This window comes from Alligator sinensis, unplaced genomic scaffold (assembly GCF_000455745.1).
Source record: "Alligator sinensis unplaced genomic scaffold, ASM45574v1 scaffold389_1, whole genome shotgun sequence".
NCBI classification, from domain to species: domain Eukaryota; kingdom Metazoa; phylum Chordata; order Crocodylia; family Alligatoridae; genus Alligator; species Alligator sinensis.
Genome location: NW_005841951.1, coordinates 826,311 through 841,297, shown reverse-complemented (window position 1 = coordinate 841,297; position 14,987 = coordinate 826,311). Strand labels below are relative to the sequence as shown.

Genomic DNA, 14,987 nt, shown 5'->3' with positions numbered 1-14,987 from the left:
CCTGTCGGAGCTTCCCGCTTGCCGCTGCCAACAGCACTGCTGCCGCCTGCAGGAGCTCGCCATGCCCCACCCCAGCCTCCAGGGGCACACAGTGTTCATGTGTACTGAAATCAACAGAGCCCTGAAACATAATGTACATGACAGTAACATAACTGGGGCAGGACAAGGGGACAGTAGTCGTAGGTGCCAACTGCAATGGGGTGCAAGATTCTCCCCCTGCTGGGAGTCTTTCCTGCAACAGGGTAAGCTCTGCATTGCCCCTGCCTGGCCATAGGAGCAGGAGAGGACAGTCCCACACCAAACGGTTTATCTGGAAGATGGGGGGCACGTAGGGTAAGCCAAATGGTGCTCTCTTCACCAAGAGCCTTTGCTAGAGCAAGCATAGCCCTGCTCCCAATATGTATGGGGGGGTGGAGAGAGTGAAAAGGGCACCAGGATGTACTCTGAAGGAAGCTCAGCCATGGGAGCTGACACTGAGTAGCAGTAACAGCAGCCCAGGAAGGTAAGACTTCCCTTCCCCTCACCTATGCTACTGTGCCCCATACCCTTCCCAGGCACTTGAGTGGCCTGCACCATTGGTACGTGGCACTTAAAAGCACAACACGATAACACGATAAACTGCAGAAGAAAACTGCTGATAGAATGTGGAGTATTTTAAAATTTAAAAATTACAAAAAGTTATCACTAAACATAGGCAATTTAATTCTCTTATATCCCTTTTATACTTTGTACTTAGAACAGCATTGTGATTACTTTAAATATCATGTATAGAATACCTATCATTCATTACATTGCTAAAGTGCTATTGTAAACCAGCAGGATTAAACACGTTTTATATTACAGGCGATTTTACATGCCTGACTCTTGTGAATTATAGCACCGTCTACAGAAGATTGTTTGCTAGAAAAGAGGAACTCTACATTTTGTAAACACAGATATTACATGGGCTGATTATAAGTAAGAGGCAATGAATCTAGAATCTAAAATGCACTGATCTTTTTTCTGTGGCATGAAAAATACACAAGAAGAAAATACTATTTTAGGGCCCTATTTTATATTTGTTCTTTGCAAAAAAACCTTCCCCCGTATGACAATGTAGGTTCTGACAAGTGCCAACTGTGGATCGTTTTGTAAGTGAAGTTTTCAAGAGGAACTAAAGCTACTTAGTCTGCAGAAGAGAAGACTGAGGGGGGATTTGATAATGGATGAAGAAGAGAGAGGATGAAGAAGGAGTTTTCTCTGTGGTTGTCAAGGGGACAAGAGTACAAGCAACAGCCTCCATCTGCAGCAGGGGGATTGGAGATTAGGAAGAATTTTCTGATTATGAGGGTGGTCAAGCATTATAAGAGACTACCTAGAGAAACTGTGGAATCTCCATCTTTGGAAGTTCTCAGAAGCAGGTTAGACAAACATTTGGCTGGGATGGTTTAGTCAGGGATGATGTTGCCTTGATCAGGGGGCTGGACTAGATGAATTTGTGAGGTTCCTTCCATCCCTACTTTATTACAATCCTATGATCCTATGCTTTAGCACACATTTTTACCAGCATAGTATAGTTCCTTTGTATCATATGATCAGCAAGTTTATACAGACAGCTATTCTTGCAGTGCCAGAGTGGCACAAACAGCCAGATTATGCCAGCCTTCCAACTTTTAGCATAAATTTATGAAAAAGTTGATTTATTTTACCTGAAGATACAAATAGGCAAACTCATCTCTTTTACGCTGGTGTAAACTCAGTTGAGTCATACTTTTTTATATCAGTGTAAATTTGAGCAAGAATTGTGATGCAATCAGTGGTAGCAGAGTGTGATGCCAAATTTAGAAGATTGACTTGAGCTTTGTATAGACATTAAAACTTGAATGTTTCTCATTTCAGTTGGCTACAACAAAATGAAACTTCTGAACAGCTAAATTTTCAAGCTGTGTTCTTTTCAGGTAGGAATAAAGGAAAAATTATTTCAAGAGAAGAAGAATTTTGTTTATACAGCACAACATTCAGCTTAAAAGAAAACTGTTTGGCTAACTACTAATATTGAGAAACCCATAGCTTTAGACAAAATTAATGATTTCATTAAACCTAGTGCAGTGTTTTATCTCCAAATGTGATACACACAGGGTGCATCTACACATTCATTAATGCCCTTTTCCTAATGCACATTAAATTTAGTACTTCCAGTTTTTTCAGAAGAAATAAATTCCTCACTGCTTTAGAAGTGGCTTTCAGCTGAGACTAGTAATACTATTTGGTCAGTTGTAGGTGAGTAAATTCAAATGGATGTAATTTTTTATTTATATCATCATAAACTCCTTTAAATGGACAGATCTCAGTGTAAACAACTTTCTCCCTGTAGTTTTTTGCTTTTGAGCATCTTGCAAATGCGTAACCATAGAATACTAGTTAATACTACTTTAAAATTGTAGTGATATAATACATTCCTGTTTGTATTTTTAACAACTATATACATACACTAGGGTGTGTGAAGCGGGCCCTATTTGATTCAGTACAATCTTCTCTCAACAATGGAGAATATGGCACTGTGGAAGGATTAAAAAGTTTGTTTTTGTAGCTTCAACTCTCAATAAATTCAACTTCTAGGTATTGGGTCTTGTTATAACTTCATCGGCTTGACTGAAGAACTCTTTATTATGAAGTTCCTGGTCGCTGTAGGCTATAAATCAAGCTCCTGAACTTTTCTTTAATAAGCTAAATAAATTGAGCTCCTACAATATATATATATATTTTTTACCAGAAGGCATATTTTCCAATACTTTAATTATTCTCATAGGTCTTCTCTGAACCCCATTGAGTTGGACAACCCTGATCTAGAATATTAGAAACATGTTATATGTACTACATACAATAGTTGTATTATTGCTACAGCTACTAGCAAATGTTATAATATGGCATTTTGAGAAAAATCCTAGCTTGTATGAAGTACATATATTAGAATATTTAACAATTGCAAAGGTGTCTCATTAGCTAAATGAGTTATCTGAATATTTGTAAACATGTTTTGTTTTAACTGATTTGGGAAACATTTTCCAAGGTTGTTTTGATGCCAGTATGATTTTGAAAGATGATATTTAAGGATAGAACAGTTTTCTGGTGTTTTAATTTCAATACAACACAAATATTGCTTAAAATCTTTGGGGCCTTTTTAAATTTTATTCTTACAGTGCAAAACAGTTTATCCTAAATAAAATCCCTGATTTTTCAGGAAAATTAAATAAAACCCCATAAAAATAATGGAAATGGAATGCTGCCAAAATGGAATACTGTCCTGAGCAAACAAAGATGATTCTTCTTCTATAGTAACTTGTATATTTCATTGACCAAAGAATATCAAATTTTAATAATTAAGAACCTTTTAGAATTCTCATTTTGTCAGTGCCAAATATAACTATAACCTCCCAAAGTTTGAGGTCTATTCAAAATCCATTGATTTAAGTGATTTTCTAAATTTAACAAAAGCACCTCTTCTCTACTCACATCACAAATTCTGCTTTCATTCATGCTGATATACAAAAAGTAACTCCACTGAAGACAAGTCGAAGCACTTCTGCTACAAAGTTCACAGACTCTAATTTTGGATAGGCTCTTAAACCAGGCTAAAATATAGTATTGTATATATTATTTGGATAATATATATATATTTGGATTATATATTGATTATTATATATTATTCCATTATATATGGATTATTCTATTATATATGAATTTGGACTGTCTCTCTCTCTCTCTAGAGAGAGTATTATTATTATACAGTTATATATTATTGGATTATATATGGATTATTATATATTATTATATTATACATAGTATATAGATTTGGACTATATATATAGTCCAAATCTCTGAAGTTAAAAGAGCAACATGTTATTATACAGTCTAACTAGTTACACAGTATTATTTACAAAACAGTCAACATATGAATGAGGTTAATAGCAAAACAGGACATCAATAATCTAATTGTCAAAGCCAGATATCAATGAACTAAAAACAATTTATACCAATTGAATCAAAAACACCCTCAGTATAACTCCCCAGCTTAAACCTTGAGACTCAAGTGAATTTCAGGAGGAGCACACAGGGTTAATAAAAACATCAGATCTCCTTTACATTAGCAACATAGTTAGATTGGCTGATGTAGCTCCAGTGAAGTGCTCTCTGCTAGAGCAGTGTTTCCCAACCTTTTTTGATCCACGGTACACTTATCTAAATAAAAATACACCACAGTATACCAGATGTGGAGTGGGGGTGGGGGAGAGGCACTCAGCCAGCTGGACACCAACAGGGGGTGGCACGTGTATACAGCATTAGCAAGTGGGGGGCCTGGCTCCAGCTAGGTTGGGCCTTGGCTCTGGCCCAAAATGCCATCTGGCTGGCAGCGTGGCACCCCCCCACAGTCGGTGTCTGGCTGGGGGGGAGTGCCACGTCTCCGTCCCTCCCGCTCTGCTCCATGTCCAGAATGCTGCAGCACACCTGGACGTGCCTGACAGCACACCAGTTGGGAAATGCTGTGCTAGAGCCTGACATGGAGAAGAGAAGCTTTCCTCTGGTCCAGCTGTCTGATGTATCTGCAAGAGAAACACATGCTGTCTCCCCTCCCTAAAAGCACCTTTCAATAATTCCCAGACACAGCCCCTGGCACTGATAACTTAAACAACCCTTGGTTTATAACACACACAGCCCCAGGCTGTTTTCTCAGCTAACTCTCCCCAGAGCCTTCCCAGACTGACATCCTGCCCTCCTAGGCATGTCTCCCTTACAACCCTTTTCCTCTCCACAGGTCCCGCTGCCTCAGAGGGGGAAAGAATACTAAAAAGTTCTTCTCCCCATCACTGATCACAGCTTGTATTCACAGCATTAGTGATGCATAGGGAGTGCACGTGGGTACACATGCACCCCCTGAGATTGGCGGTGAACCCCCTGAAAAAAGTGCTGCCAATGCTGCTGGTGGTGCCTACAGGCAGTCACCACTCGCCTCCCACCCTCCCGTGCTGCCAGCACTGCTGGTGGCATCTGCAGGCGGTCACCTGCAGAAGCTCACTGCTTGCCGCCACTACAGTGCTGCTGCCACTTGCGGGAGCTCGCCATGCCCCGCCAGCCTCTGGAGGCATGCGGCATTCATGATTCACAGAACAGCAACAGCAGGCTCAGTGTGGTCCCCTGCCTTCAGTCCCTCTCCCCCCTCTAAACCTGGCTGTGTCCTGGAGCTGAGTTTCCTCCCCTCACCTGCCTCAGGAGCCAATCAAAATCATGCATATGCCTTGCAAAACACTGTGGCTGCAAACTTTCCTACTCTGCCTTTGCAGGGATATTTAGCCCTGCTGCAAATCCAGCAGCAGCTGTTACATTAGCAAATACATTTTAAAAATGACAGGCCAGAATCACTGCCATGTTGATAAGAGGGATGGGGTCTTATTGCAAGCAGCTTGAGGCTTTTCTGAACTTTTTTGCCTGCCAAACTGGATTCCGGTTGTACTCACGGTCAGGGGCAAGGTAGGGGCTATTTTTACTTCTAATTAAAGCATGGAGTACTGATCAGTTGCAGCTGAGGAGTCAGCCTCAGATACCAAAATCAAATAATACAATTATTAAAACAAAATAAAAGGATTTTATATAAATCTAGTGCTTCAGTTAGGTAACACAGGGAAATTGTGAATGAAACTTCCAACACATAAGCAACTCATAGAAGTTAACTAAATATATTTGCAAAGTATTTATGGTATTTATAGAGTGAGTATTAAAATCCTAATGGGTTCCCAAGCTTCTTTTGTAGGGGCTCAGTCAATGATCCAAGATCAATGAAATCTTGCCACAGATTTTGATGGATGTCAAATCAGGTCCTTGACCTCAGTTAGGTAAATATCTAGTATCTCTTTAATTTTACACCATATTATTTCTTCCAAAGAGACCCTTCTCTTGCTAACTATGTGAAGTTTTCCTTAGGAATGCTCCAGTGCTCACTCTCAGGATGCAGACAGATGTGAAGCTCCCTGCTGTAACTGGCAATGCTTTGCAGGAAGTGTTCTGAGTCACAACAATCCCCCGGACCAAACAGAAGTTCACTGTTGGTTGCAGGAGGGAGGGGAATCTAGCTGTTGGCTATGAGCCTGCAGCCGGTTTCCCCTAGCACTGGCCCTTCGTCTCTGCCAGGTCCATGCCAGCCCGGGCTGTTTTCCAAATGGGAGGGAGGAAAGGAGAGAAGGAGCTTGTTCTAAGGGTTCCCCAGCCAGTACCGAAGGGTGGGGTGGGTGGATTGAAGCCTCGCCCCCCACCTCAGGGGGTTTCTAATATATCTGCCCCACCCTCCAGTGAAGGCTGAACCCCCCAGACCAAACTCCCTCCACTCCCTTTCCCCCTCCCATTCTGAAAACAGTGACAGGTAAGGAGGCAGCGCAGACAAAAATTACTAAAGATGCTATGTTTTGAAATGTCTTCATGCAAGGAGGGTTCTGTTTTTTGCAGGATTATGCCCTTTTAAAGTGCTTTGCAGCCACACTTCTGTTCGGTCAAGGCTGTAGACTACTTTCAGGGGCCAGTCAGGCAAAAACTGTCACCTCTATCTGTGCCTTCAGAGCCAGCCAACACAGTTCTTAATGCAGGTTTTACGTTTCTACATTCATGCCAGCATTATAGTAGCATCAAAGTTATCAAGTGGATCCTTTGTTTGTTAGGAACACTATACTATGAAAAAAAATGCAGTTAATGCTAATCCACCTCTAGCATTTTTGTTCTTGTTACTTTGTCAGAAAAATAAAGTGCCACCTTTTTCAGTCTTGTAGAGAACATAACAATACTTCTAGAATATATCCCACTTAAGACTTTGATCTTTACAATACTGAATTTTGTCATGTAACTGTGTATCTACAGCTGTTATCTCGTGGTTATAGCCTCATTTTTCCACAGTGAGGTGGGACAGTCAGAGCAAACACAAAATAGTAGCAGTAGTAGTAGTAATACTTAAAAATTAAAATTCAAGCCTAATTCTTTTGTGTTTCAAAAACATATTGATCATTAAGAGAATCAGTTAGAGACTGTACAAGTCTCACATTCTCCATCTATGTGAATCAAATTTAAAATAAAAACCTGAACATCTAATTCTCCCATGCTTAAGACTTTAAAGAAAAAACATCTAATATTATAAAAGCCTTAATCTGTCTGACTGTCTGTCCGTCTGTCTGTCCATAATGCTGTATTTGCACTCTGTTTGGCTAACTGAGACAGCCAATCAGACTGTGAATACAGCACTGGGACAGGAGGTGGGGGCACAGTGGAGCACTGCCATGATGGTGGGGACACGGGATGGAGCGGTGGGGGGGTGCAGCACAGCTGGCCTCACCGCCCCCGCACCTTGCTCCCTGGAGGCAGCAGCAATGGAGCAGACAGAATCGGGGGGGTGAGGCCAGCAGCACCCTGTAGGTAGCGATGATGGAGTGGAGCAGGGGAGCGTGGCCACCAGAGCTGGCCTCGACCCCTGCCCTTGCTCCTTGGAGGTGGTGGCGGTGCCACGGAGGGAGAGCAGGGTTAGGGTGCCACGGGGGGTGAGGCCACTGGTGGCCCTCCCCCCTTCCATTGTTGCTGCCTTCAGGGCCAACGTGGGCCGATATGGTGGTGGTGGGGGGAGGAGCAGGGTGGGGAAGGAGTGGTGGTGGCGGTGCAGGGAGGGAGTAGTGGGCCCAGCCTGATGTGGCAGCAGCAGGGGGAGGGAAGGAGCGGGCCTTCTCCTCCCTTGGGCTTGGGCCCACTCCTCCCCAACCCCCCATCTCCCACATTGGCCCTGAGCCCACTGTTCCTGTCCCGCCATCGCCACTGTGTCAGCCAGGGCCCGCTGCTCCCCATCCCCACACTGCCGTGGTGAGCCGGCTTCTCCTCACCCTTGGGCCTGGTTCTCTCCTACACCCCCCGCATTGGGCTCTGGCCTGTTCCTCTCCTCCCTCCGCCTCTGTGGCAGGGAAGGTGGGAACGGGGTCAGACCCTAAGCACCAGGAAGGAAGGGGGGAGCTCTGTCCTTGCCGATCCCTCCCCCGCATCATTCTTGACAGGCAATTGGCTAGTATATTATAAAACAAGAACCAAATTCCTTATTCAAGTAATTGAATTCTGATCTAGTGTTCCTTTTTGGATGGAACTACCTCTGGCTAACTCCTAAACAAACAGCAAATAATATAAACCATCTTTATCTTCTACGTCATCTCAGTTGTGGCAGTGAGTCTGGATGACTATATACAAAAAATTTATTTCCAAGGAGCAGCCTTTCAATACATTAATAAAAAATGAAGTGACCAGTAAAGTGTCCCATTATTGCTCCTCTTCCTTTTTCCCCATTTCCCATGCAATGACCCTTTTAAACAGTCATTGAATAGAGACATGCATTCTTAACTTCAAACATTGTCATGGTAAGTGTCTTCTCTCTCCTTACAGGGAATCGTACCTGGGGATGGAGGGAAAAGAGAATAGTCCACCATTGTGTTTAGTTTTTTGTGTTTTTATCTTTTCAGCTAGTTTCCCACTTGACTCATTGGAAAGAAACTTCTGATTGAAGAGTATGAAGTGAAAAACCTATCAGATCAAGTGAAAACACATTACCTGAGAGATGAACAAAACATTTCAGGAAGACTTTTGGTTTCAGGGGCTGTTCTTGTCTTGCAAAAAGTAAATGCAGGTTCCAGTATTCATACCCAACATTATAAGAGATAAAAGCCCAATGCTAATGGTTACACTGAACAGTTTAGACAAGTTTAAGGGTTAATCACCCTTATCTACTATGACTTAAAAAGTAGTTACTCACAGTGTGATTCAGCTTAAAACCCAATTTAAAAGTGACATAAGAATCATAAAATCAGGACATGCTGAGGTGGTTTCAAAGAAGCTGAGTTTTTAGAGGTTCTAAATCTGGTAGCAGGTATCTGATATTTTCTAGCTATTTTTATTAAATATGCACCTTGTAGAATAGCTTCTTTAATGCTAGACTTCTAAAGCATTACTGTATCAACTTAGGAAGAATATTAAAGAAAAATAGTTCAGAATTAAGTATTTTAGGTACCTCACCTCATATAAGGGAACTTGGTCCTTGGTTACAGCAAAAACTAATAAGACGTTGTTTTGCACAAGCTTGTCTATAAGTTGTCCAATTGTTGGATACTCCTGAAAACAAAATACAAAGAGTGTCAAATAAAGGCTTTTTTTTAATAAAAAGGTGAAGCAGGTAAGAGATAATGATTAAAATAATATCCTATCATATTATCTGCAATGAAAATCACATTCAGTGTATTATTTCTATTATATTTAATACCGTATGCTCACTGTAATAGAAATGTTATTATAAACTACATGCAAACACAGTAAATGTGTACGTGTGAGACTTTCTGCTTGTGCTCACATTCTTACAAAGAACTGAATGACTTCACTTGTATGATATTTTAAAACCCCTTCAGTCTGAAGTCAGAAAGCTTCTAGAATACACGCCTTTAGAATTCGCTTGAAATATTTTAGTTCCCTTAAGCATGTGTTTCTTACATTCCAAGATTCTAACATTTTGAGACAAGAGCAGTGTCTACCTTTGTGTTTGTATAACACCTGGCACTTCAGGTCCTGACTGGGGCCCCTGGGACCTACTACAGAATTATAATGAATAGTTAGTATTATTTTTATATTCTGCAATTTTTGTTTCAAAAGTTTTCCTGACCTCTGTGGTTTCCTACAAATTCCTAAAATGCTCCTTAATTCCCTCCCTTTAAGAAAATGTGATTAATGCATATTTGCTCTTCCCCTCAGGGAAGAATACCTGTAGATCCTGTTCTCACTTGTGGCAGCTCTCTGTCATAATGTATTTATTAAGTTTTGTTCTGATTTTATGAAAAGCTGTAATGACTGGATTTCCTGGCTCCTAATATATATCACTGATCAAGTATACACTGGCCTTAGAGTGGCAAACCATCTCTCCTCTGCTTTAAAATTCCACTCTGAGAATTGTTTGAAAAATGGAGTGAATTACCAAAACTGTTGACATGGAGTATTCATTGTTGTGGTCCAAGTGACAATTTCCATCATTTGGAATAACAATTCCAGCCAGTTTACTGTCCATTCCAAAATGGGAATCAGCATCACTCACAAAAACTAGTAGATGTAAAGAGTCATTCCTCCACCCAATTTGCTCCTGTAATTAGAATGCAATGATTCAGTATAGGCTTTGATCATACTGACAAGATATGATGTTGGATAAAGATGGTAAAGGGCTTGGGGACACATCTTTCAAAGAGATCTTTAAATGCAGGGGCAAGGGGGAGGGAACGATTGGGGCTGGGGCTGGGACAAGTTGCCCAGCTGGGGCATGTTACTCGGAGGGGGGAAGGGGGTGTGGGATGCGGGCGCAGCAGCACTTGGAGTGGGGACTCTGCCCTGCTTCTGCTTGCCCAGCCAAGGTGGGGGCGGGGGGCGGGATGCAGATGTGGCTCACTCCAGGAGGAAGGGGGCAAGCAGAAGCAGGGCATAGCCCCTGCTCCCAGTGCTGCCATACCTGCATCCTGCACCCTCCCATGCCAGTCTGTAAGTGGCGGCAGAGCAGAGCCCCCACTCCCAGCACTGATGCTGGCACATCCCCCCCACTGGGGAAGAGGCAGGCAAAGCCAGAGGAGCTGCAGGAGAAGTCCCCAAGGCTGCCCTACCCAGCCCCATCCCCTGCCTGGCCTAGCCTCCTGGTACTTACCAAAAAAAAAAAAAAAAGCCCCGTACTCACTGGCTCTGGTAGCGATGATCAGGGCCTCTGAGGGCTTGTGGCAGAGTCCCTTCGCACAGTGCAGGGCAGTGGGGATCATCCCCCCCAGCTTGGTACTAGCATGGCAGCTGCCCCAGAGCATGGGTGCAGCATGGCTTGGCAGTGCCCCAGTGAACTCAGCTCCCAGACAGTGCGCAGCACCCTGCAGAGCCACACTGCACCCATGTGATGCAACAGCTGCCATGCAGCTGCCCTCCACTGCCCCGCGCTGTGTGGGGGAGCTCTGCCATGAGTTCCCAGAGGCCTCAATTACTGCTGCTGCAGCTGGTGAGTATGGAGCTTTTTTTTTTTAAAGTGCTGGGACTAGGCTGGGGCCGGGCAGGGATAGGGCTGGGCAGGGAAGTCATGGGGACTTCTCCCTTGGCTCTCCCTGCCTGGGGAGAGGCAGGCACAGATGGAGGAGCTGTGGAAGAACCTGCAGCTGCCTGGCTGTGCCTGCCTCTCCCTGGCTGATCCAAATCTCTGAATCAGTGCCGAATTTCTGATTTTGATTCAGCTGAATCGAATGGGGACAGTGATTCGAATCACCGAATCGAATCACTGTCCTCCAGATCGGCCGAATCCAAATCTAAATCGAAAACTTCTCTATTTGCACAGGCCTAAATGTGAAACGGATGAATAGATAATCAAAAATAAATTAAAGAATAACACCTGAGAAAACATAGTGATGTAGTTCTTCTTCATACACACCCAGTTATTACATGGTCAATGTTTTCAATCAATGGAAAATACAAAACCACCATATTTCAGTGTGTATGGATAAACTGATATATTCTAATAAAAAAAGATAATTTGAATGTGCCTTTAGAGTTTAATCAGTCTCTCACTGAAATCAGTGAGTGTCCTTCCATTGACTTCGGTGGAATCGAGTCTGCAATTTTATAAAAATAATTTTAGAAAAGAAAAGCCACTCATTTTTTTAATGCCATGATAAGCATGAATATTAAACTATGGAATAATATATAATACACTTAAAGGTGTTATTACCTTGCAAACAGCTGCCTGCATAACTGCATCAAAACCTCCCTCTGGAGCATCTATATTAGCAGAGATTTTCTGTTCTTTCACAATTTCATTGAATCTTTGGGCATTACTTGTTAATGGCAAAACATGTTTGTATCCAAAGGTGGGTAAACAATCACGTGGAACACTCCTAAAAATATATATGATAGATATCTATGTATTCAGAGATAGAACACACCCACTTTACACCTGTGTCCTGTGATGAGGGCATGACTAATGCAGCCTGGTTTTGGGAGAATAGTGATTGATGTTAAGAGAGAGTTAAGTAATGTGAGTGTTATAAATATACTGAATCTGTTAATTTTGAGCATTTTGAGTGTGGAAGAGACTAAGTAGTTGTCACATGAATAATCTATGTGTTTTTTTAAAATAGGTCTCTAATTTGCTTGAAAGTATATCTATATACTTAGTCATTAATCCATCAAACACATGCAACTAATAGGAAAATCTAAACAGAGAGAAAAAAAGGAGAACAATCCCTTCTCCCAGCAACTTAGTATGTATAGGAAAATGACCAAAGTTCAAATCTACTGAAGTGCAAATCTTGCTTACATTATTTGCTCAATTGCAAACTGATAAAACAATCCAGTGAGCATGGGTTTTGATCACAAATATCATATTACATGTGTTCCTACACTGTCATACATAACACACTGGATGTAGGTGCTTTCTCTGCTTACCTGCAAGGATTTTTTATTTCTTCAGTAGTGGCTTTGATGAATGGTGAAACTGGTTTTTCAACAAAAGACCCAAAGCCCAGTCTGAAGTTACTTGTCAGTTTTGACATTTCTTTGGAAAGGGTTGAACCTAATTCCTTTATAGTGTTCAAATCATCATCCATGGAAGCTGAAAGGTCCATGAGGTAATAGAGATCAACTGGATAATCTTCAGTCTGGCGAACTTTGATCTGTATTGTTTCTTCATGTCCTAGGAAAGTCAAGGGGAAATGTGGAACAAATTAACACATCTAACTTTAGATAAATTATGGGCCAATGGTGTCTGGTTATTCTTAGTGCTACTGTACATGGTGAAAATGTTTTCACTTTTTAAAGGCATCAGTAAAATTAACAAAAGCACTGTGTAAAATTATCTGTCAATAAAAATGCCAAACAATATTTAAAAGAATTTAAGAATGTACCTTCTTATTGCAGGGATTTAGGTTGTAGCCGTATTGGTCTAAGGACATAGGCAGACAAGGTTCCTTGGGTGAATTTGATATCTTTTATTATTTTATTTGGGTTGGTCTAATAAAAGATATCAAATTCACCCAAGGAACCTTGTCTGCCTTCTTATTGCATAGCTTCTTGTTGTATAACTCTTGAATAAAGGAATAGCATTAGGTTTTAGAACTCTCTGACTTCCGGCTCTAGAATATTATAACCATCAGACTATAACTGCAGCTTCAGAACTTCTAACTATGAAATTACAACTAAGTTGAAGCCAGAACTTCACATTAGGAGAGAGCATGTGGTTTAGTGATCTGAGCAAGTGACTGAGACATGTGGTTTCTGTTTCCACCACTAACATATCTGATGGGTGCTCTGTGTTACATAAACCTCTCCACATCTCTTTTTCTGGAAGACAAATTCTGATTCTTGATGCACATCTGCAGTACATGACTGTCTTGTAGAACACTTCAAACTTCTCAGATAATAAATAGAAGGCAGATTCTTTACTGCAACTGAGATCAAGGTGCAGGGAGATCCAATTTTCTGCTTAGCAATACCCTGGCCCTGGGACTGACTCCCAGTTATGGTGTGGCCAATCCCCCTCCATTTCTACATTTAATACATAGTATGCATCAGGGCTGCTGAAGGGATGACCTAGAAACTAGCTTTGCTAGCTCTCCATTGGGGAACTGTTGATGGTTTCTATTTCATTTCTGCTACCTTAACAGGATAAAGAAAACCAGGAGATAGAAAATATCTTCCCTTTCATAATTGTTAAATACTTTTGATATATTTAAACAGTGCAAATTCTAGATTAACCCAAGAATTAATACCTGTTGCATTCTCCCACTGCTACAAGATTTTATTTGATTGCAGCTAATCAGAAGCTAGAATCAACAAGAAAGGGTCATATATATACACTGAGTAACTTACCTGGTCGCAATCTAAGGGTTAACTTTTGAGGAGAAATCTGTGTGATGTCAGAGTTATTTTTCTGGATTCCTACACTAAGAGGCTTGTTTCTATGAATTTCTACTTTAGAAATGGGAAATTCAATGAAATTCAACTGACATCCTTTTGACAGAAGATTTTCTGGACTATCACACCTTCCAGCAATCCCAGAGGAGTCAGTATAATTCTAAAACAAATAGCAGAAAGAATGCAAGAACTATATTTATTTACTGAACAATGGAAAATAATTTACACACAATTGACCATATGCTGGGGAAACTATAGCATTTCATTTGGGGATAAACTGGCAAAAATGTGCATAGTTGAAACAGCAGTTTATATTTGGCCCCAAAATAAACTTTATGTGGCATCTGTTTGGTATCATGAGAGGAACAGTGGTATTATTGGTGCATGAGAATTGTACCATTTACAAAGAGCAAGCATTTGTCCTTCGAAGAACAGGGGAATGGTAACACATAAGTGCATACAGAATCATAGCTGTTTCTGGTACACTTCTCCCTCAACACTAATTTTGGACATAATTTAAAATGGTAAATCATCAAGCATTACTCCTGATGTTTAACTAACATGAGGATTTTGCATCACTATTGAATTTATACCCTATTTACATGAATTTGATGGAGTGTTCTAACTGCTCTTTTCACATATTTAGGACTTGATCCAAAACCCATAGAAATTAATTGGATACTTTCCATTGACTTCAACAGGTCTCAGATCAGGTCCCTAAAGTTCAGACTTGTGCTGCTACTCAGGCAGAATTCTTGCCAACTTTAATGGTTTTTGGTACTACAGATTACTCCTAATTTCTAAGGCTTTATACACATTCTTTTTGCAACACTGCTGTGACATAGTTATTATCATCTCTGCACTAAAATTTTGGCAGAGGTTAAAGGTTACACACCTAATTACCATTTAACACGTATAAGCTAAAGTTTAGATTTTTAAAACTCCTGCTGAGCTAACACTTAACTGTAGAGACATTTAGGGTTTCTATATATGTACTCTGGGGTTGGGGTGGATGGGTTTTAATGAGAGCGGTT

At 41.2% G+C, this 14,987-nt stretch overlaps 1 protein-coding gene across 6 annotated transcripts in view; it reads right to left on the bottom strand.

The window, feature by feature from the left end:
- ITGB6 (integrin subunit beta 6) overlaps positions 1–14,987 on the bottom strand; it is a 60,472-nt gene that overhangs the window by 39,755 nt on the left and 5,730 nt on the right. For 5 of the 6 annotated variants that reach the window (XR_003093238.1, XM_025199971.1, XM_006020345.3 and 2 more), the window contains exons 4-8: positions 13,909–14,113; positions 12,487–12,733; positions 11,771–11,936; positions 10,004–10,165; positions 9,058–9,153 (exon numbers count right to left, since the gene is read on the bottom strand). Coding sequence is in view for 5 of the 6 variants with exons in the window: in XM_025199971.1 (XP_025055756.1) it covers positions 9,058–9,153; positions 10,004–10,165; positions 11,771–11,936; positions 12,487–12,733; positions 13,909–14,113 (876 nt within the window). In the remaining variant the exon portion in view is untranslated. The remainder of the gene's footprint in view (positions 1–9,057; positions 9,154–10,003; positions 10,166–11,770; positions 11,937–12,486; positions 12,734–13,908; positions 14,114–14,987) is intronic. The other variant, XM_025199972.1, reaches the window with a different exon arrangement.